This window comes from Anguilla rostrata, chromosome 2, assembly GCF_018555375.3.
Source record: "Anguilla rostrata isolate EN2019 chromosome 2, ASM1855537v3, whole genome shotgun sequence".
NCBI lineage: Eukaryota > Metazoa > Chordata > Actinopteri > Anguilliformes > Anguillidae > Anguilla > Anguilla rostrata.
The window spans coordinates 7,418,250-7,446,125 of NC_057934.1; the positions used below are offsets into that span (position 1 = coordinate 7,418,250).

At 46.0% G+C, this 27,876-nt stretch overlaps 1 protein-coding gene across 1 annotated transcript; it reads right to left on the minus strand.

Moving 5' to 3' along the window:
• LOC135244757 (prolyl hydroxylase EGLN3-like) lies at positions 1 to 27,179 on the minus strand. Its single transcript, XM_064317294.1, has 5 exons — positions 26,029 to 27,179; positions 5,622 to 5,741; positions 1,564 to 1,700; positions 1,142 to 1,209; positions 1 to 908 (listed from the first exon to the last, which is right to left on the minus strand). The coding sequence occupies exons 1-5, from the start codon at positions 26,812 to 26,814 to the stop codon at positions 853 to 855; spliced, it is 1,167 nt and encodes a 388-aa protein (XP_064173364.1). The 5' UTR covers positions 26,815 to 27,179; the 3' UTR covers positions 1 to 852.
• Between the last annotated feature and the right edge of the window lie 697 nt (positions 27,180 to 27,876).

Below are 27,876 nucleotides of genomic sequence, written 5' to 3' on the forward strand. Positions count from 1 at the left end.
TCACTTCAAAAACCAGTTTTTTATTTAAAATTTAATCTGTAAGATAAGTAGAAGGTGTTGGTTTTGGTTTTTAAGACAACGGTGACTAGGTCTGCAACAACAGACAAGATTACTGGTGTAGCATAGCTATCGGAGGACACTGCATTACCAAGCGATGATTCCAGGCCAGATAAACACAGCACAAGAGCAAAGCAGCCAATCTGTATTAAAGTGAGGTTAAAAAGGTTATAATGACGTTCATTTCCTAACTCAAAGAGCTTACAGGAAAAAAAAACCCCACAACTCCTTCCCTTTAAAAGGACCCTGAAACCCATTTGGAGGAATTCAATCAACTGTACCTTTTTTTATTTAAGGAGTTAGCATGAAAACAAAATGGGACGGTAAACTCAACCAATAAGCTGATGTGACTGGGAGAGCTTGTTCTCCGAATAAACCTTACATTTCCTCCCCAGTTTAGATCCAATCATCAGGCGAAATTTTCCCCCAGCTGTCAGAATTCCTCGCAAAAAGAAAAAAAAAAGAAATTAAACAAATACGCAAATTCAGAGGGCATGGAGAATTAACAGTCCTTGCAGTGCAGCTTTATCATCGTCATCATCATCATCATCATCATCACCACATTCATGGTCAGTGCGTTTAGCAGTGTTAGATGTGAGGAGCAAGAGCAGACGCAGGTCAGTGTCCAGTTTCCCCTGACATTTCATCTCTCTCTTTCACTCTCTCTCCCTCCCTCTCCCTCGCTTTCTCCTCTTCCTCTCTCTCACTCTCATCCACGATTTTCCAGAACTCAGCAGATGTGCCAGGGAGGTGGAGCGGGTGGGGGTTTTGAGTCGCCCCCCCCCCTCCGTCTTACTAGCTGGGGTCCGAGGCTTTATTCAGGTCCATCTTCACCCCCTTCTCTCCAGTACCTGGAAACAAACCAACCAACCAATCAACAAGACAAGAGACCTCGAACAGGACGGGAAAAGCATTATGGGTAAAATGGCCCACTATACACTCAGCAACGTTTTATCTTAGCTCCGCACGCATACACACACATACACACACATACACACTTGTACATGCACACACGTACAGACACACACGCACACACACGTGCAACGCACACACTCACACACACACACCATAGAGTGAGTTGTACCTGTTAGGTATTTCTCTTTAGCCCTTGCTCGCTCTTCAGCATCAAAATACCAGACGGTTATGGCATACCTGCAGACAGAGGAGATATCCAGCTGTATGGATGGAGTGCATGTAGAGAATGTAAGCTGCACACTTAGGATAAGAGCGTCCTCACAATGCCTTCATGCCACGTTTGATTCAAACTGCTTCTAAAGCCTTGCAGCTGAATTATAACTACTGTGTGAATACGAAAATATCTTTCCAAATCTGTGTGCTTAGAAATAAGTACAGGGATAACGTTACAGAAATGGTGACATCTGGCATTTTGACGCATGGCGAATATTTTTACATATCCATCGTGTCGAGAACCACGAGAACATTGAGAACGAGTAAAAAAAAAAAAAAAAATTCAATTATTTAAATCTGTTTGAGGTCATGACTCACCTAGTGGCGTAGGCCGGCTGCACTTCGTGAGGGTTGCGTCGGTCCGACCAGAAAAACAGCAGCCTGTCGAATTTGGGCTCGATATCGGCGAACTGGGCTTTTCCTTCCGGAAAGATCCGGAGCAGACCTCCGTGTTTCTGGACAGCCGAAAACAAGACAGAAGGCAAGGATTTCGGTTAAAGACCTGTTCATTCATTCCAGCGCTCTGACCTGCCAGTTACCGCCAATTACAGTGAATGGGAGCGCGGAAGTTGCCGGAAAACGTTGCGTCAACAGTGCGTCAACACTGCGTCAACTCTTCTTTTCAGGAAACAGCCAGGCGCCACTTTCTACCCAAGAAAAGAATTCAAATTCGATTGAAGAAAGGTCTTCAATCCTGCAACAACAAATGAAAAAATACAGTATTAAACTGAGTAATTTATTTGAAAACCCAGTTCTGTACGGTATCTCTGTAAGGGAAATGTTCCTCTCGGCGGTTGCTGCACAGCTGTGGCGAGAGGAACACCCTGGCAGTCTGGGGTGGCGGTACTTTCGAGCACTTTGCGCGATTTAATGCGTTCCCCCTTTTCACCGCATTGTTATCACGCAACCTCTATTCAGGCTGCCTTGTTCTCAAATGCGCAAGGTCAGCTGTCAGATCAACCAGCAGGGGTCGCTGTTGCATGAGGAGACATCGTCATCCCGGTTGTCTGAACTCCTCCCATCCCCTAGGCGGCGCTATCCGGTGGGGCGGCCCAGCCAGCCAGCGCTGCCACCACTGAGCATCGAAGCTGCTCTTTCCGCAGAAACACGACAGCACACGCCTGAAAGTGACAACGCCTCGGGCTGTATCCTCTATTGCATAATAATGGTGAAAAAAAACATAAGGGAAGGGAGGCTGGGGGACAGGGAGCACGGGACTGGCCGGCTGACTGGGGGAGGGGTTACGGCCAAGGACCTTTGGCTTGCATACGGGTGAAGTGCATCGCCAACGGCTGACACGGCATGGTGTGGCGCCATGGTAGGGGTAGGGGGGCGAGGGGGGGTGGGTGAGAGATTATGGTCTCGGGGGGGTTGGGTCCCTCATTTCTTCCCCTCCTTCTTGGGATACAGTGTCTGCCAATCAGGAAAGTCCGTAAATGAGAAAACATCTGCGGGAGTTGTCAAGTTCAATTTTGTTTTTCACTTGTGACTGAGAAAAACATACCCTGTGTTTGTATACATTACCCATTTTCCCATGAGCGATACGCGGCATGATAAGGTGTAATTTTGTATGCTACTCGTGGTTCAATACCCCTTTGGGCGAACCATCAATCACACTTTCATCTAATCCTGAAACATTATGGTAAGATGACTAATATTCTGGCAACAGAACCTGATAATATTACCTGTCAAAACTGTGCCCATCTGTGTGAATTTATTGATAGACTATAAAACTCAGATCCAAACTGCTCATGTAATATAAGGACTGCGTACTGAGCATGCAGTGGCGATATACTGTTGGGACCGTGTATTGTAAGGACTGTGTACTGTGGGGACAGTGTATTGTGGGTACTGTAGTTACTGTGGGGTGTATGTACTGTGGGGTCTCCATGTACTGTGGGGACAGTGTATTGTGGGTACTGTAGTTACTGTGGGGTCTACGTACTGTGGGGACAGTGTATTGTGGGTACTGTAGTTACTGTGGGGTTTACATACTGTGGGGTCTGCGTGCTCTGTGAGGACTGTGCGTACAGTGGGGTCTGCGCACTGTGGGGACAGTGTACCGTGGGTACTGTGCGTACTGTGTGGATTGTGCGTACTGTGGGGACTGCGCACTGTGGGGACTGTAGGGATTGTGGGTACTGTGGGGACTGTGGGGACTGTAGAGATTGTGGGTACTGTGGGGATTGTGGGGATTGTGGGGACTGTAGGGATTGTGGGTACTGTGGGGACTGTAGGGACTGTGGGGACTGTGGGGACTGTGGGGATTGTGGGGACTGTGGGGACTGTGGGGACTGTGGGGACTGTGGGGACTGTGGGGACTGCACACTGTGTAAAGGTCACATCTGAAAGTCCAGCAGCAGAGCGCAAGGCTGGAAAGAATCCCACAGCGTGACGGCAAAAGACAGCAGGACACGCGGTCCACAGACGCACGCCATCGTCACGGCAGAGCTCACCGCGTCCTTCAGCGCCGAACGCCGGCCCTCACCTCACACACCAGACGGCCTTGGCCCTGTCTGGGGCTGGGGGTGGGATGTGCGGGGGGGGAGCGAGTGGGGGTGAGAATTCGGATATCTTTCGCCGCGTGACTTCCACGCGAAGCGGAAAAGAAGAGCGATAAACGCCGCCTGTAATTTCACGCCCGCCCGGCCGGCGGTGTTCCAGGAGCGGGCGGAATGTTCTGGAGCGCGGGCACCGCGGGGGGGTGGCCGTGACGCAGGCGGATGACGTCCGGCCCCTGGCAAGAAGCGGGACGCGTCCCCGGGGGGGGCCCGTGAGAGGGGGCGCCTGGCTGGACCTCCCGGCCGCCTGGCTGAGTTCATTTAGGGTGCCGATCTCTCACTCCAATCGTTCAAAGGTTGTGTGGGGGGGGGGGGGTTGGAGTTGCACAATTTATCTTGTCCCAACAGCCCAGGGGCGCATTGTGGGACCCAGAGGTGGAGGTGAAGGGGGGGGGGGGAGGAAGAAGATGAGGACAGGCACGCAAAATCCTCAACACCTGTAAAAATACTCAGGGGAGGAGAAGAAATGAAAAAAGCAACAAAAAAAACAAAAAAAAACCTGGCTCGAGTGCGGCCTTTTGTCTCCAGCGCCTGTTCAGTGGGGCAGATCAGGATTCGAGCGCGCCGCGCCGCGCCGACGGGTTCTGTCCGCTCGAGCCCAAAGCGGAAACGCCCTCCCTCTGCAGCCGCAGCAGAAAGGTGGATCTTTTTGAGGGCCGTCCAAGGATATCAAACGGTGACGTGCGCGAGCGCGAATTTCACGAGCAGCCGGACTGCCCCGCCACGCGGGTGGAGCTGAGCTTCCAAAGGGCTTGACGTAAAAAGGTCTGTTAGGCACGAGGTCCAAGTCTCCGACCGCCTTCGTACTCAACTGCGAAACTGCTCCACGATCCGGGCCCTCGCTAACCCATGATCCTTCAGGAGGGTCCGTCTCCTTATCGCAGCCCAGTAAACCTTTAACTAGATCGTTCACTGTAAGCAGGACCTCTTCGACACAATAAGACCGTGCCAATTTCATATTTCAACAAAACGTTTAATTGCTGTGCTTATTATGTTGCAATGCTGTCAAGCCCGCCCCCTCAAGAACGGATTCACTCCAACGACATATCACCAGCTCAAATGAACTCTGACCTTTACTCTTAACCAATGGTAGCTACATTCATGTTAACATTAACCAACCAACCAACCAACCGACTACATTCAGTGATGTCCACAATCAAAGGGTACAATCCCATAGGTGGACATACAAGGTTGGGGGGTGGGGGCGATGAAGTTAATCTGGTCCTGGTGCTTCCTGTCTGGGGGGACCCTAATTCTAAGCTCATCTGACTTGTCTGAGTCTCGTCTGTGTTTGGCGCTGTACAGGATTACAGTGAGCAGTGTGGTGAAGCTGCATGTACGTCTCACTTCCTGTAAGTAACCTTAAAAAACGCTGAGTGACAGAACCACCCATTACAAGTACAAACTAATCCCTCCCCGAAACAAAAAAAAAAAAAGAGTAGCTGTGCATACAATTCCTGGAATAAAAAAATGCAGAAAGTCTATTCACACCTTTTTTAAGCTTTAATGTAAAATACCCTAAGCAATTGAAAGCTTAAAAAAAGATTTTGACATTTCTGAAATAATAATATTGACTTAATTGACCTTCTGTAGGTGGCACGCCAGTTTACTAATTATTATTACAGCCACACATTGCAAAAATAAAATTTTCAAGATTATTTATAGTGATTTGAAACAGCACCAGCAACAGAAGTCCAAATTATGGCCATGCACACCATGCAGTGTGCGTGCAGAGTGGTGCCGGTCTGAAAAACACAGTCTGTTTAATGAGCTTAACCGCGGCTTTGCGTAAAGGACCTGAGCCCCCAGACTCACCTTGGCATCCCAGTCTTTATTAAGGTAATATATACAGGTGACACATCTCCCATCTCCGTTCGGGTTGTCCACGTGACGTACGTAGCCTGTGCCGTTGCCGGGGTAACACGCCACCATAGCCTGCAGGGGGGGGATGCAAGCGCACTGGTTAGAGAAAAGGTTACAGGAAGGAGGAGAAGAAGAAAAAAAAAACAGTTAGAGGGCTGTGAGCGATAGCCGCGGTGGCCTTTTCCCGCCGTGTCCCCTCCAGGTAGTCCGAGGATCCGCGGGGGGGTCGGGGGGGGTCAGGGCTCGGAACGTTTGCCTTTGCCCGAACAAAAATTAATAGGCCTGACATTCACGAAATAACGTGGCGATCTCTCCCTGTCGTTTTATGCCACTTGGCGTACGGCCAGATCTGCGAGTACCCTGAAAGACCTCCACCTTCTGCCCACGATGGTTTCACCCTTCAAGGTGAAAGACCACAAATACGTGATTAGAGCGTTCTTAACTGAACATTCTAATGCTGATGTCACAATCACTACTGGTAACTGAAAGCAATGGAGTTCTAGAACACTGACCAAAGCTGAAAACAAACACATACTGGACATAATACCCTGTACCTTACAATACACAAATACGCAACAGTACAATACAATGAAGTAGTGGTATATGCAGCATATTCATATTTCTTCATAACGTTTATGAAAACTGTCACGTTCTCTTCAGTAATTTTCAAGGCTACTTCATTAGATCTGGGATATCAAACTCAAACACGCTGGAAGGGCCGCAGCGAATCACAGCACGAGTCAGCGCACCTTGTTTCCAAGGAAACCACAAAAACCAGCAGAGAGACTATGGCCAGAACTAAAATAGGAAAAGACTGGAATATTCCTCTGGATTGAGGAAAAGGCCACTGCAGCTACGACTGAGTTTCGCATCTGTAAACAGACCAGTACCCCTCTCACTGTGCTTGTAGCCTATATAACAGCATTAGCACAGGCTGGCTTTACCAAAACCCTACCTGTCAAATCGAGGGGCCCACGTACAAACCTGTGCTCGAATTATAAACTTTTCACAGGAGAAAAAATAAATCTGGGCTCTAATACCCTCCGGCTGTTGTCTGGTGGAGTTTCCTTTTCCGATGAGCCTAGTAAGATCCAAGTTTCAGATGCTTATTTTATTTTATTTTTGTAAACCAATAAAAATGAAGTATTTCTTACACAAGTCTGACCCGACACGAACTGGATTAAAAACTCCTGGCGCAACACAGAACAGCTGATAAATCGTTTCCTGCTGAGAGCTACAATTTACACACACGCACGCACGCACGCAATTTTAAATCAAAATGAATGAGTACACCTTAAGCGCAACACATAGGCCTACTCACAACACAAGTGGAAGCATACACAATTATCACTAGGAAGTTACTCATATTCTTAGATCCAGAGCGAAGTACTTGAAATTTTTATTTCATAGAAAAATATGTACGTTGGGATATTAGCTAATGGTTTCGGGTTCACATCAGGTCAGCTACACAGCAATTCAAAGTGTAGGCTATTTGCCGAAGGATAAAACAAACAGCAACATCCAGTTTTCATCAACTGTTAGTTCTGGGAGGATTATTCTGCTTTCAGCGGGGGATCAGAGGACGAACAATGTATCAAACGCGTGACAGCAACAGTGCGTAACGTGCTCCAATACGACCGGACCATCTGAATCTGCTGCTAATAATATCAGCTTTCAAAGGCAGCGTCTTATGTAATCTTTTTTCTTTTCTTTAAAAAAAAAAAAAAGTGAGTCCCCAAGTTTATCTGGAATTTCCGTTTTATTAACAGCCAACTCCACTGGGAGTAATTTAGACCTGATTACTTTATCAGTTGGATTTGCTGAAGCAGTCATCTATGCTAACGAGACGGCCCCTTCCTCATAGAGCACCACAGTAACAGTCTCGGCGTTAGCTTAGCTTAGCGAAAACACAGACCCGACAAAACACACGGCTGGACGAAACATATCTACGCGAAACCTTGGTTTTTTTGGAGCAATTCCGCAGCAGGTTGGCGTATATTTTATCACACAGTGTTCCGTACACCTAATCTAGAGCCCAGCGTTAAACTGAAGATTGCAGAAAGGCTTGGCAATTGGTACTGCAATGTGTTTAACAAAGCACTGTGGAACATCTTGAGACTGAACACTACACACTGTGTTAAACAAAGGACTAAGAATTAGATTCAGAATTAGCACAAGGGTGTCGAACTGCAGACCGTGGGGTCTTGAGAATTAACACTGGTGTTGAACTGAAGATTGTAGAAAAACTTGAGAATTAACACCACAGAGTGTTATGGTGTTATGAGTGAAAGGAGGAGAGCAGGAAGGTCAGGGCTGGAAGGACAAACGCAGATAAGAACCTGCATAAAATAACAGGGAAAATTAGAGTAACTGTTACTACGGCAACCTAAACCTAGGTAATGGTGTCTGAGCAATGGCCTGGGCTAACCTAGGCTGACCCCATACACTGACTGGCACGGAGATAGGCTAATCATTTAGGAGTGAAAACAATCCTCAAGTTTCAGTCCCGCCAAGCCAGGGCCACCGCACGCGCATTTATTTGGAACACCAAAACAAAAGCGCCATCCGTTTCCACGCGCGGCCGGCCTGCTCAGCGACCTCCGTCAGCCCAGTTCCAGGAAAAGCGAAGGGGGCTGCCCTCGCCTCTTGAATACAGGCTGTTCCTTTTTTTTTTTTGGCCTGGGAGACGCCGCCGCCACGCCGGCAGCTTTCACAACCGGGCCGCGGTTCAGAATCCTTTAACACGCGACGTTCTCAGCGTTTCGGCCAGCCGCCGCTCACGCCTCGAACCCGGGGCTTCCTCGGGTCGCCCCCCCCCACCTGAGCCGTAAATCTGTCCCCCTCTGCAGTCACCCGCCCAGTTCCTCCGTGTTATTTTTCTCTTTTTTTTAAAGAAGAGAAACAGGCACGCAAACACCAAGGGGCCAAAGCTGTGAGGCTTAAGATGCTGGGCCTTGAATTTTCACACAGCAGCTACCCGTGCTGAAGATACGGAAACCCAAAGATAACCAGGGATGGCTAAAAACACACAATGTAATTCCACACAAAACACCTCCTCAGTATAGGTATCTATAAACTTCAAAAAAAACTTCTGGAGACATGACTTGCTTTGCAGGTGGTACAGGGGTGTAAACCATACAAGAGGCGGCCCAAGCGTCCCATATTAGATAAGACATACGTGCACATACATACCTCAAACGCGCGCAAGTGAAGTACTACTCATCTCCGAAGACAACGACAACTACGGCTACAGCGCGAGACAACGGTAACTATTGTTCCTCTCGTTCATTCGCCAGAACGCGCCGCAAAAAAGCACTCCTGCGGCCAAACCTCACTCTGAAGCCGCGATGCAGGTTTGACTCACAGCCAGGCTCAATCCACCAAACAATAATTTCACAACACAAAAAGAAAAACAACCTTGCGGTATGGAGGGTGGCCATGTAGGCCCAAAGAGTTCACTCTGACCCTTGCCCTTTAACCCTCATACTATGTCTGGAGTCAATTTGACCCTATTCAGTGTTTGGCATCTCTTAAAAACCTTATTAAACATTATTTCTTCATGCTGACTTTGCGTGACTTTTTCCTAATCTGCGGGGATTAAACAGTACACATGAAATAAACATAATGCTAGGTTTTCAAACGACCTGTACCAAGTTTGCATACACAGGTGCAGTATGAGGTCATTTTGACCCCAGGCCCTGTAACTATATAAAACATAACATCTACAAAATCTGCATTTTTTTTTTGCATATTTTTTTTACCTCAGATTTTTGCTGATGATTTTTGTGGCACCTTCTCACACAGGTTTCAAACCTTCACTTACCTCAGGCTCTAAAACAAGTTTGTCACAGATTTACATTTAGCGATAGAAGGCTAGTCATTTGGGAGACATTAAGAAGCCAACACACAGTGTCAAAATTTTTCCATTACAATAATTTTGCGTCAGTTTAAACTGTTACTGCTACAAACATAAAAGGCCTCATAAAGTTCTAACATAATATCAGACTTAAGACATGCTTGTACACTATCAATGTCGATATAATAATAATTTTTTTTTTTAATTCCTGCAATTTGTCATTCTTAATATGCAATACGAGTGGAACTACATCTTGTTCAACCAGTGTGCACAGAAGGTTTAGGTGATAATGATAATACGAGTAATATTTAGTTAGTAAATTCTGCATACGCACTCAACAAAATGAGATAAAATTTATTGGGCTCAATTAATTAATTAAGGTCATATTCTGCCTGGGGCCACAGTGTGCTTGTACTGCTAATGAGCATGCAGGGCTCTACTCGTTTAGCGCTTTTCGCTGAATGCATGCAATATGCTGTTTATTTTATTGAAGGAGAGGGGGGTGGGGGTTGTTAGGGTTGGGGGGGACTAGAGAAAACAACTTGAGACGCGCCCGCAACGACAGGTGCGTGACACCTTAAGACGGCGCCCCGTCTTCCTCGGCCCCCCGGCCTGGAGGTCTGACATCACGCGCACGTCCGCGGGTCCTGTCCCGACAACGGCCCCGTATTTACCCAGGTGGGGAGGGGCCCGCCGCTTGCGTCAGCGCATACCTGCGTGCGCAGGGGCCTTTGTGGAGGCACCGCGCGAACCGCCACGGTGCCTTCGTCAGCCGTTTGACTTTCGGTTTTTTATTTTTTTTCTTCCTTTCTTTCTTTCATTCAAAAAAAAAAAACAAAAACAAAACAAAAAAAAAAAACAGCAACGTCCGGGGACGTTTACACACACACACACACACACACACACACACACATTCATGTATGAACACATGCACGAGCACATACATACACACATACATACAAACCAGTATTTATTAATTTCCAGGTAAAGGCACTATTTTAAATACTGGGACCCTGGATCAGAAATGGAGGATTTGGGGGTGTAAGCATTTTTACTTTCACTTCGGAACCCAGACGACCCCTCATTTTGTGTGTGTGCGCGTGCGTGCGTGCGTATGTCTGTGCATGGGTGTGTGTGTGGGGAGGTCAATGTGGGGTGTGTGCGCGTGTGTGCGTGCGTGTTTGTGGGTGTGCGTGTTTCTGTGTGTGCGTGCATGCGTGTGTACGTGTGTGTATGGGGGTGTGTGTGTGTGTGTGTGTGTGTTTCTGTGTGTGTGTGTGTGTGTGTATGTGTATGGGGGTGCGTGCGTGTGTGTGTCTGGGGCGGACGCTCTCTCTTATTCGCGGACGAAGCCCGCGCAGCGGGGCGAAGGCAGCGGTGAACTCGTGTAAACCCTTCTCTCCTGGCGGCCGGCCAAGCAGGCGGCGTTTTAATGAGTCTGCTACGTGCCGCGCGTGAGACAGACCCCGCCGGCCCGCCACCGCCACGGGGGGAGGGGCTCCGGGACGAGCAGCGCGCGCGGATCCCTCACTGCCACCGGGGGAGGGGACTCTGCGCCAGCTGGGCCGTCATTGGTGGGAGGAGAAACGGGGGGGAGGAGACTCTGTGCTAACTGCACTGTCATTGGGGGAGGAGACGCCACGCTAACTGCACTGTCATTGGGGGAGGAGAGAAGTGGGGAGGGGACTTCCTACAAACTGCACTGTCATTGGGGGAGGAGAAAGGGGAGGAGCTTCTCGCTGGCTGCACATGCACTTCAAGGTCTGGTGTACAGAGGAAGATAAACAACCCCCCCCCCTCTGCATTTAGGTTGTAGTTCATACAGGCATTCATCTAAGAGGTATTTTGTAACAAACTTCAATTTCAGTGCCCGCAGTGCTCCACAGCAGTACTCTGCAACGCATCACCATCCAACGTCATCTTATTTCAGTTGGTTAGATTGTTATTATTATTATTATTATAGGTTGCTAAAGAGGCCAATGCTTACGAGCCTCCGCCGTGCCACCCATATCTGAGGAAGACCCGCTGCCAGCGAAGAGCCCGTGTCCCTCCAACGTGTTCTCCAGCAAGCCAGTGACAACCGGCAGCAAGCTAACGACAACCTACCCTGTAACCGAAATGGAATCAAACGCCCCTGAGCAACAGAGCCCCACATCAACATCACTTCACCACAAACGGGACAGAAATTCACCGTAAACAAAGACAGGTCCACGACTGTACTTAGGCCCAATCAGAAAGGGGGACAGGAGGGCAAACGCGCGTGGGAGGGGAGAGAGTTGGAGAAAAAAATACTTCAGGAAATTATTCCGGAAGCGCAGGTCGCAAACCTGACTTCCACGTGCGTGCGACAGCGCCGGAAAAAAAGTGCTGATCCTGGCGGGGGGGCGGAGGAGGCGAACGGCGCCTCGGTCCAGGCCCTTTCCTTTCCGTGAGAGGAACGCACGGAGGGGCCGCCTCAGCAGGTGCTGCTGGAGAGGAAGAACCCCCCCCCCCCCCCTTCCGTGTTTTTTTCTTTTTATTTAAAAAAATTAAAAAGGCACACCCTTATTAACGTAAATGTGTGAATGGGAATAAAAAAGCTGTCTTGTGTTTCTGACTGTGACTGGAGGAAAGGAGAGAGAGAGTGAGAGAGAAGGAGACAGAGAGAAAGAAAGGAGAGAGAGAAAGGGAGAGGGAGAGAGAGAGAGAGAGAGAGAGAGAACCTCCTTCATCATTTATCATTTCTCCAGTTTGTCAAATCCACTCAAACATCCTGTTTAAAGAGGAACACCTGGAGAGGGTACGGACATAATAGGAGGCACATCAGAAGCTACGACACCGCCTGCAGAAGTCGCAAAAAAATGGGAAGGAGCGCTGTGGTCATCGTTTTCACTGTGACGCACGGGGCTTTCCCACCATCATGGGCCAATGAAAACCCATGTTTGCCCATTCATTTAAAACTCCACAGAATTCAAATCTAATTACGCACCCGTTTAAATGGAAGCACATTCGTGGTAGCTGGTCGATGTTAATTCTGCTTTCCGAGTCAGCGCACGCCATCCGGGCCCATCGGAGCCTTCCAAAACAACTGATTAACAGAACAATAATATTTAGGTTACGCGATTTCGACAACAGATGTGGAAGTTTAAACAGAGGTCCGGTCCAAATGTTCTGGACAGCGCGCGGCACCATAACGCCGTCCGACTCGTGTTTATTTTTCCGGGGCGATAGCGGCCACGTTCGCGGCTGAACCCCAAAAAAAGTCCAAAAAATTAAACTAGAACTCAAGCATCCAAGGCCTGAACTACGAAGGTATGACGAGAAGGAAACTAAAATGTACAAATATAGCGTCTTAAACAGTCGAGAATGACCTAATACGTGTTTATTTTTTCTCCTTTTTTGTGGCAAGTGCAACCACAGCCACTTCCGTTTCCAAAATCATAGATCTCCATTTTTCTTAGCGTCATGTTAAAAATAATGCTTCCCTTTCCATCAGCATCAGAGGTCAGCATGGCTTTTTAGTGAGACTACACCCATGTCATGAAGGCTGTCGGCATCCTACGTTGCCCTTGACAATCTGCTGTGGAGAAGTGTGCCACCTAAACAACTGAAGGCGTGACGGACGAGCGTGAGAAGTGGTGTGAGGAAGCAATGCATGTGCATAGGGTGGGGGCGGGGGAGCGGGGGATAGGCTCGGGGCATGAAGTTTCGTGTGGGGAGGAAGGAAACCAGTTAGGTAATGTGGGAACTGGGGGGAGTGTTACAAGGGGGGTGGGTTAGGGTCAGGGCTGGTGACGGCGGTGAGAAGCTACAGGCTTTGCGTGAGAACACCGCCCGTTTTCGGGGCGCCCCCTGGCAGGTCCAGGACGATTCTGCTCCCACAATACCAATACACGGGCCTTTAGCCGCCGGCGAAATACGATCCCAAACCCGCCAGGTACGGAACCCGGTCCGGCCGGCCTCGGGCCGATTCGTCCAATAAACAGCGAACGTGGCGATCGGCGATTCGCGCCAGTGACTCTCAGGGTGCCAACTGGCTGCGGCTCACATCAGTATCTCGGTTTGGGATCTATCGAGCGATCTGTGGGAACTCTGGCAGCAGAATCACTCCACTCACTAAGCCGTGCATGACTTCGCAAAGGGGCGTCGATTCTGAAACACTGCAGCTTCTCCTAAAAAAAACCAACAAAAAAAAAAAAAAAAAAACCCACCAGTACACAGAAACGTAAATGCTCAACTGCATATCGACTGGAAAAAAACAGAAATGCTAGAAAAAATTAAAAATCGAAAAAAAATTTTTTTTAAATCCCTCATACACACGGAGACTCAAAAATAGGTTTCTTAGAACGGTGGAAACTTTTCGCCCCTGCAGTGTTGTGCAATAAAAGTTTTTTTTTAAATATTAGCTTGTGAGTCATACTGTGACCACCCCACCCTTGTTTAGCGGCAGCTGACTTGGGAGACGGTGAGAAAGTGATACTGGAGGTCTAAGGTCACTGGGCAAAGGGGCAGGGGCGTGAGGTTTCCTCCTTAATCAGGGGATGCTGATTTTCAAACCATCAGTGTCTGTCAAATGTAGAGGGCTTGAGTGTGTCATAAGCGTGTACGGACGTCAATAGCTTTTGTGTCATGCATGCTTCAGCAGCTGATAGCCAGAGTGAATGTTCACAAACCAGGCTGAAACACTACTGACCACCACAGACATTTAGGGTGTGAAAACCAGTGTTCACTGATTACTTACAAAAAATAAAAAAATAAAAAATAATACATTGCCACCAATAGAGCGCGTATTCTTGTCTTTGGGCCCTAGGTTAATCCAGCACTCACTGGAAGCTCTTTAGCGGTCTTAAAAAGGCAGGAGTGCAATATATACTAAATAATATACACTTCCATTTATATACTTATGAAATATAAAACGAAAACAAAGGTCAACACCCATCTCTGTGGTTGTGGTGAACTTTCTCAGAGCGTGGTTTACGTGACAAAACGCGGATCTCTTGACACACTGTTTTGGAGAGCGCACAAAGTTGAGCCGCAAGTACATGCAAAAAGAGAAGGGGGGGGGAAACTCCAGATAAGAGGCTCCCAGGCTTCGAGTCAATGAACTATCAGGGCCAGGCCCGATTATCAGCCCTGCAACGGAGCGCGCTCAGTCCCACTCAGCGACAGGATCACTGTGCGCCAAACGATAAGGGCGGCTTCCTTCTGAAGATGAAGGAGGAGGAGGAGGAGGAGGAGGACGAGAACGAGAAGAAAAACGAGAATGAGGAAGGAGTAGGAGTAGGAGAAGTAGTAGAACGAGAATGAGGAGGAGGAGGAGTAGGAGAAGTAGTAGAACGAGAATGAGGAGGAGGAGGAGGAGGAGAAAAAGGTAAATTCATTCATTAATTTGGATGCTGCTGTAGACACTGACGTGCTCTGGACTTCAGAAGAACCTTTGGTGTGCGATAGCTTTTTGAATTAGCCCTCATTCCTAAAAAGTCCTCCCCTCCCCCCTAAATCATGGGATTTTCATCTGATGTATATTAGCATTAACCTAGGATTGAAGTGCAACATTTCACAAATTTTTGTCAAATAAACATTTGTAATTTATGTCACGCTGTTTTTTCCCTAAATATAAAAGGCAACTATATCAGAAAATAAAATGAAATATTTTTAGAAGTATATTACAAAAACCACTATGATTAAACTGAATAAAATATTTTAAAAAACAGATGTTTGTATGTTTGCAACATACAGTACTCTAGCCTGCATTGACAGTCAATGGTGTGATCACGTGGTTAACCATGGATCTGGCGCAACTGATTATAAAAAGCTTTAGGCTAATTCATATTTTATTTGTATCCATATGACAAGGGCAATTCAATTTTTTAAAATGACAAATTCATAAATTTTATTTTATGTCCACCTATTTGAAAGAAAAGTGATTGATATAATATGTGCTTGTTCTTAACCATGCAAGTAAACTGGCAGAAAAACCACAAAATGTAAACCATGAAATGTAAACCATGTCCTTTTATCAGGTGTGTGGTTTTAAGGCATGACTTTACAGACATCAACGACTGCCAAGATAGCATGAAATAATGCACTATCAGCATGGAGCTTTTTTCTGGACATATTTACTTTTTTGTTATCATGGTTTTTATCAAGTTTGCCTTTTATTGAAAGCCAGTTCGGTTACAGTATATGTTATATATAGTTGTTTTTGCACGTTATTTTTTTTGTCAGCCTTCCATGTATAAGCCCCAGGTTGTTAGCTAATGACTTGCTGGTAGGTTAAGTTAACTAAGCCGAATTAGTTTAAATATAATTAAAGCAAGAAAAAGGTCTTAGAACAAAACAATATTTTAGTAAGAACTTCATGCTATCAATAGCATGTTCTGGTTTTTAACTACTAGATTAAATGCTCAATTTGATTGTAGAGCATTGTAGAGCATTCCGAATATAAAGCAACCACACCGTCAAGCATTACTTCCGTAAAACATGATGCAACTGTAACGCTATTAATTTTAGTCGGATTTCTGGAGATGATGGAAAGTTCTGTTGCTTTGTTTAAAAAAAAATCCCAAATAACCAATTTAATATTTGACTTGTGTTTATAAACAATGTCCATCACAGGCCCAAATGTCTAGTATGAAGACTCTCTCTCTCTCTATCTCTGTCTCTCTTTCTGTCTCTCTTCCTCTCATTCTCTCCGTCTCTCTCCAGCGAGGAAAATACGAGGGCAGTCTTGGCGATGGAACACTCAAAACCATATTATCAGGGTGCAACCCAAAAGGAAGTCCATGTTTAAAGTAATGACCTAGTTTTTTTTGGTTTTTTTTTACAGTAGTGTAAGAACAATAGAAACAGATACAGAGGGGGCTTTGGGGGGGGACAACTCTACCTTACAAGCACAAACTCCTCTCCTGGCTGGCTGGCTGGCTGGAGGGGAGATGTGGTTCACACCACCACCCCCCCTCTTTTAATGTTTACAAGGCGGAACATTCCAGATCAAAGTCTGCGGTGCACACTCCTGTTAAGAGGCACGCCGGCCTGTGCAGCAAGCAATCGGGAAACCTGCGTGTCCGGGATCTCTACAGGTGGCAGGGCGATCGCAGCGTGTGTGGATGTGTGCGGCCGAGCAGCGTTAGGGTTTAACAGGGAGAGACAGAGAGGCCGCGAGATTCGGCCAAACCGAAAATCGAGGATGAGGAGCGAAATGCTCCTTTTTCCAAACTCTACATGTCTGAACCAGAGGCGAAAGTCTAAGGATATGGCATTAGCAATTACACAACGAATGCTTTTTACCCCACTTAGACAGACCTGGCATGCACATAGCGGGGGTGGGGGTGAGGGGGGGGGCGCTGTTACGAAGGGAAAAGCAGCGACCTCGGCTGACCGGGGGCAAAGAGCTGAAAGGTGATGTTGACACAAACAGCGAACGCCCCCAACTTTCTGGCACAAGAAAGCTGAACCACCAACGTTACAGCACAAGAACGCAGACTGAGCCAAAAATGTTCCACAACAAGAACGCCACGTCAACCTACATCTTTTCCAGACCTGCACTAAAAAGATTCTGAACGACTGATAAGCTATTGGGGTGGCTACATCGTCGCAGACGATGCGCAAGGAAACCTGAGGTGAGATAAAGGTCACCACCTCTGATTCCTGATTCAGTTGGAAGTTAAAACCACTTTCTTATTATAGCCTAGCCCTCTTCATATTATAACGCAGATCAAATCATATTCAGATCAAAACGCAACAGCAGGAGAGACAGGAATGATGGGTTTTCTTTTTTAAAAAACAATTACGACAACCACACACAAAATTCAAATTGAAAACAGGAGGTCAATTTAACAGCTGTTTCCATAGCGATGAAAATGACTAAGTGCAATAAAAATGTAACCACACAGACTGTACCACGCAGGCCAATGGTGCCTCCTCTGTTCCGTAGCTCCGCCCCCTCATTAAGGATTACTGGACGTGGTCGAGGTGTCTGGCTTCCTGTGCCCTTGAATGCGCTTCGGGTCGGTGTGGGGGTAACGGAGCGGGGGGGGGGGGGGCGAAATCGTTTCCTTCCTTCACCTACAGCGCTAGCAAACGTGTTCCCCCTCCTGCGCTCTGAAGTCCAGCAGGAGGCGACCCGGGGTGGAGTGCACTTCACAGAGGAGTAGGAGGACTAGGGGCGGGGTTTCCCTCTGCAGTCACAGCGGGTCAGGAGGTACTGACCCAGCAAGCAAACTAGAAACTAAAAGTAAACAAATAAATATAATTACGTAAAAAAAAACGTGAAGCTTGCACTTCTGTATGCTCAGACAAAAAAAAAAAAAAGTGAAGCCTTGACTTCTATTCATATTCAGACGGGCTCGGGTTCCTCCCAACGTTTCTTCATACATGACTTCCAGGGAGTTTTTCCTTGCCACAGCAGCCTCTGGCTTGTTCTGTGGCCAGGGCAATCTGTGCAGTGTACCGTGGCAAATATTTTTGTGAATTGCGCTATAATAGACAATATTTGACCGACTGATTCCTATTCATTATGTGGCAATGTGGTCACAGAATGGCAGCGCAGATCAGTTTATACTTCCAGGTTTGAGATACGGACAGGGAGGAACTTATCAGACACACTTTTTGAGTACAGGTTAATGGTTCATAAAGGCCTTTATGACTAGGAACTGAAACTGGATGAGGTTAGGACATGGCCACAGTGAACCAGGTCCACGATCCGCACTCCTGCGATGAGACGGTTTATGAGAACGCGCCTTGAACTTTGGAGAAGCTGAAGTTACAGCCAACTCCTTCGGGTTTAGAGTGGGGGGGGGGGGAGCATGACTGGTAATTGATGATTGGCTCTTGTTATGGATTTAGCAAAAATGTAGCAAAATGTGACTATTCCTGCATAGCATGTCAAGTTAGGTCTCCCAGTCTAGCATATACCCGCTAGCCTAACATGGCCTGTTGTGAGGGAAAAAAAAACAGAAACAAAACATAAAATTTTTTTCAGCATCCGTTTCTCAACATTCTGAAGCCCTCTTTTGACCCTCCTCTTCATCCCCCCCCCCCCCCCCCCCAAAAGTCCACCCCTCCAGCTGCAAGCAGTGACAAACAACAAACCTCCCTCCCCCCCCCTCACTATTTGAATGCTAACCTTGGATCCGGGCCTGAGAGAACAGCAAACAAGGCCATCGGCACCAAACGGATTAACAAGCAAATCGCATGGAAAGCAAACGTGAACGGGGCAACAGCAAAAACAAGCGCACCGTTTCTATGACATCAAGGGAAGGCAACCAACTGTGTGGTGCCGAACGCTTCTGGTTCGGTTCCAGAAGCTCTGTCACTCAAATCAACTTTTAATTCCCTCTTTGAGCTCTACCAATATGAGGGTTCGGTATTTTTCCCCCCACAAAAACATTATTAGTAACTGATCCAAGCCTAATATTTTATGTATTTATTTTCCTTTCTATAATTCTTCCATGGCAATCATTAAACCTAAAATATTTAATTGAATTAATTTATTATTTTTTATATAATTTAAACTCCTCTAATGCATCGTTATTCATTGCGATGTGCTGGCACCATTTGAAACACCACAGAAAAAAACCCAAACCATTTTCCACGGGAGAACCTTTTTTCTTGGGCAACTGACAGCGGTTAGTCAGTTAGCCAGTGGTTCAGGTACACATCATGCAGACCAACTGCACACCCAGTGGCCAAAATAAAATCACTACAGTTCCCATAATGCACAGCAAAGCTGCAGGGCAGTGCTCTACAAATTATGCAGAAACCAAAGTAAGCGACATCACGGCTAGGCCTTCGACCAAGTCAGCGCATGCCAAAGTGGTTCAGTCACCTGGGCCTTGCCTATTCAGGTTGCATAAGAAATAGGAAGAAAAAGAATGTCACCTGTGCAAAAGCCAACACGTTCTTCTAAGAAAAACAAGCTGACAAACAAAAACAAACCACACACTCCTGCGGTGAACTTTGCTTTGTCTCTTTGAAACCAACGACCTGAAACTGAACTGACCCCGCTGGCCGTGTGCTAATCCAGTTATGGCGTGAAGGCGCGGATTCCCCCCCGGCCACGGTCTCAGACTTGATCCCGAGTTGCCATAAGCTGGCTGCCCGGGGTCAACGCTAACAACGCGGGCCCAAGGTCAGGATGGCTGTGTGGGACAGCCGCTAAGGAAGCAGGCAACTGGAATGTCTGGGGCCCGGGTGTGGAGCCAAAATGGCAGCTGCCAACAAGCAAGCAAGCAAGCAAGCAAACAAGCAAGCTTATGAGTTAGAGATGAATCACTGCCGTGAAATAATAATACAGAGGTGTGCTGGCTGCCCGGGGTCAAAGCTAACAGAGCGGGCCCAAGGTCAGGATGGCTGTGTGGGACAGCTGCTAAGGAAGCAGGCAACTGGAATGTCAGGGACCAGAGCGTGGAGCCAAAATGGCATCTGCAAGCAAGCTAGCTTGTGAGTTAAAGATGAACCACTGCTGGGGAAATAATTATAGAGGCGTTCTTTTGCTCGAGAACCCAACTTTCACTTTCATCGTCTGACAATGTCGCTAAGGCACGGATCACATTCCAGAAATATTCATAAACGCACGGCACTTATTCTCAAGCGGAAACTCACCCTACAATATTATAGGATAATTTCCAACCACATTTTGTACATGTAACAGACTGTACGAACTCAAAGAAAGAAATTGAAAGCTCGGAATCATAGGGTTCATTCTTTCTTCTGTTTCTTTTCAGAAATAAATTTGGAATGACATGGGAATGCTTTTTCGGTCATGTCCATTTTCTGTACAAAAGACTAAACAAAACAAAATTACCAAAATTTTAAAACGGTTAACCAAACACAGAGGCAACACGTAAGAATGTCATGGTACGGAACAAGCAAAATACTACCGCTTGGCATCTCAGAACCTAACTGTTCACAGGTAGAACAGATCATTCTGCTCTGCGGAAAGGCATCTTCTAAAAGCATCTGATAAGCCTCTCTGAGAGAAAGGAGGAAAGAGGGAAACGCTGCTTCAAACCACTGCACAGCGCTGCAGAAAAAGCTGAGGCTCTTTCAAACTCCCACGACCATACACATACTGAAAGCAGAACTACGCCACTTGTCTGGGTTTTCTTTTTGTAGCTATGCGCAATAAAATAAATTCCAGACATCAAACATACTTGATATTTGCCCCGATGTACTACAGCCTAAATACGTTCTTGGGCAGATTTTTCCAAATCTCAGACTTTTTTTTTTTAAAAAAAAAAAAGGATGTTGCGTTCTGAAAAGGAGTCTGAAAACACCCATGAAATGGTTTCAGAATGGGAATTTAAAGGAAAGAATCTGATTTGTCACGCCTGTGACCAACTTGAGCAGAGAGCTTCTCGGTTTCATGGGCTACTAGGTGAAAGGTTGCCAGATAAGCTGCAGAAATCCTCCCCACCCTTGACCTGGTGGAAGGAAGGAGACGAGCTGAGGGCAGATGCTGGGAGATCCGATGAGGGCTCGGCTGAGGTCACACGCAACGCAGCGGCAGGAGGAAGGGAAGACTGGGCCTGCCACCAAGCGCAGGAGAGAGAGAGAGAGAGGGAGAGGGAGGGAGGGAGGAGAGGGAGGGAGGGAGACAGACAGAGAGAGAGAGAGAGGGAGGGAGACAGACAGAGAGGGAGGTAGAGAGAGACAGACAAAGAGGGAGGGAGGGAGGGAGAGAGAGAGAGGAAGGGAAGCCTGGGCCTGCCACCAAGCGCAGGAGAGAGAGGGAGAGAGAGAGAGACAGAGAGACAGACAAAGAGGGAGGGAGGGATGGAGAGAGAGAGAGGAAGGGAAGATTGGGCCTGCCACCAAGCGTAGGAGAGGGAGAGAGAGAGGGAGGGAGACAGACTGACAGAGAGCGAGACAGACAGAGAGACAGACAAAGAGGGAGGGGGAGAGAGAGAGAGAGGAAGGGAGAGAGGCAGACACAGAGGGAGGGAGAGAGCGTGTGTGTACATGGGAGATTAAGAGAGAGAAGGGGGGGGGCTAGGCTTTTGCAGAAGCCGTCCAGCTGCACCCAGCTCACTCAGAGGTTTGATTCCCAGTTTTGGGGCACAGCCACTCCATTGAGCACCCCTGTCTAACCCCAAAACGGCTCCAGTGAAACATTCAGCCGTACCGATTGGATAACGTATATTTTATAAAAAACGTAAACTTTACACGTCTCCACGGACACGGGGCGACGGCCGAGCAAAGGAACAACGTCAGGGACTGAGTCATACGACTCAACCCCCCCCCCCGCCCGCCAGTATCCATTTCTGAAACAAAAGAGCTTGCCTCCAAAAAGCGCCCGATTTCTCAGCCTCGGCCCACGGCTTCCTCTCCGTCGCACGGACGCAGCGCGCCGAAAAAGCACGCAGAAGCGAGAGAGCAGGCCGAGGCGTTAGCGCGGCGGCACGCAGCGACACGGGGGGACACGAGTGAGGATAAGCAACGACGGGGAGGGGGGCAGGGGGGGGGGGATACAGCTCCCCCCCCCCCGAGCTAAAAAAAAAATACAAACCACATGGACTTCCTGTAAGAAGTGAAGGAGGGAGCGCTGCTCGTACCTGGGCGGGGGTCAGACCTCTGGGCCCCTCGCGCGCAAACCGCTCGACCGCATGAAAGGTTCCGAAAATCTGCCTCTTCCACAACACCGACTACGGGTTAAAAAAGCCGCGAGAGTTTCGAAAGCAAAACAATACAGGAAGTGACCCCGGTTGACGTTCCTGTCTGGTGCCTTCTTCGCGCGGCCCGTACAGTTCAAGAGAAAACTGGACGGTTTCGGGACCTAGAGCTTTTCTTTGGGACTTGGGTTTCGGTAACACTTTCGGGTAAAATCCCGTTCCTTAAAATAGCGATTGAAATTGCAATCCCCCTGGAATGGGTGAGGGTTGGGAAAAAGGAAAAAAAACAAAAAAAAACAATTGATACACAGATTAGTATTGCGATACTTTCAACTGTGATAGAGTATTGATACAGTGGAATGAAGCACTGATATTTTATCTAAATAAATACCACATTTTATAATGCATGGTGTCTTTATGTTACGATTTTAATGCAAGACGCGGAGGCGAAGAACCACCCTCAATGGAGTGCATTAAAATAATATAACCGCCGTTTATATGGCGTTTATACCACGGTCAATTGTGAAAAAAATTTAAACGAGATCATTAATTTATTTTTGTTAGACGTTTTGCATGCAAAATCAAAGAGTATTGCCGTTTCCCTGGTAACACATGAGGGTCAGAATAACATTTGGAAAACAAAAAGCGCCATCCTGTAATGAGAATTAATTCACAATACAATGGAAGCATTACTTCACACTTCCAGTAAATAGCCTAAACCATAGATACCACCTAGCAACCAGACACTAATTTTCGTCCCTCCCGATCCAGTCAAGTAGCAATACCGAATAAAACGTGCATTACCAATTTAATATGTGCCTGCCAAAAGTTTCTGCAATTTTGAATGATCAAGTCTGGGCCTGCTTGGCCCATTGTCACCAAATTAGGCTGGAAAGAATCTCTGGAGTATAAACCTCAATAATTATTTTGTAAAAAAACTGTGGCTTTTCTAAACAATATGGCTGCCACACGTCAATCAATTGTTGTGGGCTTGGCCATTTTTACTAAAACAGCCATACCTTGTGAATGCTATGCCCAATCCTCACCAAATTTGGCACACAAAGTGCCTCTCTGCCAATAGGCAGTGCTATAAGAATAAAATAAGTTTAACTCTTTCAGTGTTAGACCGATCAGGCTGAAATATTGTATCCTGCATCTCTATGAAAGACCCCACCAGTGGTTCCAATGACCACATCTTAAAAAAAAAAAAAAAAATTAAAAAAACATGGCCGCCATCAGCCAATCAGATATCAGCAGCCATTTGACAGCTTAGCAATGGCCGATCCTCATGAAACTGGATGAGTATACTGACCTTGGGGCACATGACAACCCTGGCTGATCGTCATGAAACTTGTATGTATGTTGACTTCTAAGCTAGGGAATACCATGTCAAGTTTTGGAACAGAGACAGTTCATCATCTCCGTACAGGCTAACAATTCATAACTGCCAAATGCTGCCTGGATACGATTAATTGCCGCTTGCGGTTATATTCGCTGTTTATTTTCACTTTCCCTAAATTTAACTGCATCATATAAGTACTGAAATGAATTTAAATTGCTGAAAGGACCCTATGTTTTTTTTTCTTACAGACCGCCAAGTGTTCATTTGCACAAGTAAAAGTAGATGAAATTAATTGATGCAGAGCTTTTTATTATGGCGTGTAACTAGGCTTTCGCATATTTTTCTCCACAGGCAGACAATTTCAAGTTTTTACTGCAGTCAAATAAGAAACAAATGAATAAAAGTAGCAATATATCGCAATACCGTTTCGCAATACTTAGTATATTGCAACAAGACCAGGTTACAACCTAGTATATGGCTGGACCTAACACGCGTGATCCAGCCGACCAATGGTGTAACTTCATAAGTCGGCCGACCAATGGTGTAACTTCATCAGTCACTCAGTCACTCAGTCACTCACAGGACATTCGCGTTTGTAGAGCTGGCCACGCTGTTGCGGTCCAGCCAAAAACAAAGAATCACAATGGTACCACATAGCGACCCAAGTATCAGGATAATATTGATCACATGAGGTCCCTGGTGATTGCCACCACTAACCTGCACTGTGAAATACTCTGTTGGAAACATCTGTGCACTGAAAAGCAATCAGTTTTTTTTACAAAAGCCTATTTATAGGTGGCCTTTGTCAAATAAAAACTTTTTAAAAGAATCAGTAGAAGCACGCATTATATTAAGTAACAGCATAATCAATGCCGTGTTGATGGAGTTGCATGCACAATTAGGCTATATTTAAGAATGTGTGCGTTTATTATTATTATTATTTTAAATGACCTTGTGATTCCAATCTTGAGAATGGGCAAGAAGGCGTGTGCATGTCCACTCCAGTGATTGGCCTCCTGTGATCTTCAAACAAGTCAAACTAATTTCTCTTCTATATATGAGAGACTGTATTTATTGTAACACTGTAGTCAGACATTTTGTTCCAGTGGTGTTGCAGTCTTCTACAAATAAATTTTAACCTTTGACCATGATCCCAAAACTATTTAGATCCATTAATAGTGAAAAGCGGTCAGCATTAACAGGTGAATTAGGCTAATACATTTCTGGTTGCTTGGTATAAATCTGGTAAAATCAAATAGAGCACACAATTAAATGTATGTAATGGAAATTGAAGTAATATAAAAAGTAGAGGGACTATTGTGTAAAGGCCAGGTTTTAGTATATGCCTTCTCTGTTCATGTATTATTTCCATGAACAGATCACAACATCTAACAAAACTATTTATTCTGTCTGAGGCATTTTACTTAAATCTCACTTAAAAACAGCTAATATGAAGAAGAAGAAAGAAAAAAAAACACTCAACAACCTAGAATGGTTATCAAATACAATAATGTATTGGGACTACCTAAAACAAATCATAACACATTCCATTTAAACATGCTACCCTATTTAAATCCTGTTTTTTTTTTTTTTGAAAATGTAACTTCTTAATAATGTGAATCAGCAAATAATATACAGGACACCCGCTTTCCTATAACTACATTAAATATGTGCCAGGGAAAGCCAATCTGTATTGTATCTTTATTCAGTTATAAAATTTAAATTCCTGATTATGATCAACTGTAACCAAACTAAACTTAAAATCACGATTCAAAGGTTAAAGGAGCTACTTTCTGGAATAAGACACAGCAATAACCTTTCCTCCTGTAAAACATGTACTTTAAACAAGCCTATCGGGTTAACAGTACGTGTAGCTTGGCCTTCAACAACGGCGAAGATATTTCAAACGGGGAAAACATTAAAGTAACTGTTAATTTACATTTCAATGCCAATAAACACTTGACAGTGTGTGCGTGCGTGTGTGTGTGTATGTGGGCGTCTGTGCTCAATGTACTGCTTTTTTACAACCTTGGAAAAGGCAAGGTTTCCACGAGTTAATGCCTAACTAGTTTTGCCAGGGTATTTTGGTTTGCCTGTAGTCAAGACAATTATTCAAAAACTATGAGAACAAAAGGTTAATTAAATATACGCAAAACGGACTGCAAGTATGCAAATAACTAGTAATATATGCATTATAATATTTTTGTATTTTGATGATGGTTCATTTACGAAGTGTTTATCTTATTAATATTTAATACGAGGCTGACTAGCTTACCAGCCAGCTACATTTAGCATACCGAATCTAGTATGACCACTACTAAGCAACGTATTATGCAAGTGCTTACAGACTTAATAGCCTAATATATAGGGTATATACCCAATTTTATTCAACACGTGCGGCAAATATGGTCAAAATACCTCTATGAATCTGAAGGACAGACCATGCTATAGAAATGCAGCCACATAGTTAGCCAGATTCAGATAGCAACCTAGTGTTTTTCAGATTTCGTTGATTGAAAATATACTCTACCTTTAGCGTGATTTGTGTAGCCTAAGTTAGCTACTTACTTTTGTCCTTCCGTTAATTCTGTAGCTTCCGAGTTTCCCATTACAGTGTCTGACCAGATCGTCCATGCGACTCATTAAAAAAGCTATCTTCTGGCACCCCGGTTCTCTTCCTTCAATCCACGTTATTTTGTCTCCCCGTATGTCTCTGGTAGAGTCGCTTCTCTGACTGACCAGCTGTCCGTCAGTGAATTTACCGGTTTGATGAAGGGCTCTCACGTCCTCCAGAATGCACAGTCCGATCTGTTCTCCAAGAAAGTTATCTACAACGCATATTCCGTGCTTGTTCATACATGGAACTATGTATTCCAAAGCTAGTTTTTGCGGAGAAGATCTCGTTTGGCCGTTGGCTTTCGTGTTATTGTTAACCCCGTCTCCTCCCTGCTTGCTGTCGGCGGTAGTACTACCAGAGCCCTCAGAACAAGTGATAAAATCTCCCACTCTTCGCTCGTCCGCCGGTGGGTTGATGGGCCCAGAGTCCGCTGCGCTTTGGGAAGCCGTGCTGTCCTGTTCCGCGCCGTTCTTTTGCAACAGCTGCCGTTGTCCTGGTTTTCCGTCCCGGGACGCCTGCTGTGGTGGTTCGGGTTGCGGAGCACTCTGTGATTTGTCGGCCTCCTTGCAAATCTGCTTATGCTTTTTCCAGTCCTGTTTCTGGTGCTCCTTGCTGCAGTAGAAGGAGTTTCGGCATCGGCCGCATTTGAGCAAGTTCTCCATCTTCCCGCAAAGCTCACAGTACTGTCGGTCCCGCTCCAGGTCGACCGAGTTTTCCAGTCTGCGTTCCTCTTCCATGCTTGCAGCGTTACAGAAGCTAAGTTTGGAAGTGTTCCACCAGTCACACCACAACAAGCGAGAAACAGACAACGTAGCTGCCTCATCCGTTTCTCAGCTTAATGAATTTCATCACGAAAAATGTCAGCTAGCTTCTCCGTGAATTGAATAGGCGTATAAAACCGACATTCGACAACGACGCCTTCAACTGTCGGTTCACTTCAGAGCGTTTCGTGACCCTCGATCAGAGCCCGAGGGAATCGCATGGCGCTGCTTTCCTTTTCAGCTCCTCACGTAGTCCGAACAAACCCTAGCCACCTGACGTCAGCAAGCAGAGGGCAGGACAAGTTTGGGGCCCACATGCTAACAAGGGTCGCTTCTCATTCAAAATGTGGGTTAGCAAGTAGGTACTTGGAGCGGTGAGTTGTGCTGTCCTGTTGCCGCGATCATGGTTTGTGTAGATAGAATGCTAAATAAAAACCTCAAGTGGCAATGGAGGGTATTTTATTATTTTTCATGGAGGCAGTTGTCATCCGGTTGACTATTCATTTAACAGTAAATATACAATAAAAAATAATGCATGTGCATGTAATGTTGATTTTTTAAATTTAAGTTTCAATAAAGAATTTAGACAATTGCATAAAATATTAAGAGAACAGAGCACATTACATTGTATTTTGTACAACGCAAAACACCAAAACACCCAAGACCTTGTTTCAAAATTTTAATTACGATTATGACATAACCCCAGATCTATGGAATAGCCATAAACATAAACCTTTACGCACTTCAAACATTGCAACCTCAAAAAAATATAATAATAATTTATTCTATTATATTATTATTATTTATTTTTATTATACTACAGCTTCATGTTTTTATTTGACATTAAACTCTACATTGAAATATCCAAATTTCCACATTTGTATATGGCCCCCTACCTCTAAGTGAGGGAATTGCATGGGGTAGGGCCTAACAGAACAGCTGGCAAGCTCTGACTCCCTCTCAGGAAGCTTACGAAGAGGCACGAGGCTGCACGTACGCATTTGGCCTCGTTCCTGCGAGAGGCATTCTTGCAAGGCC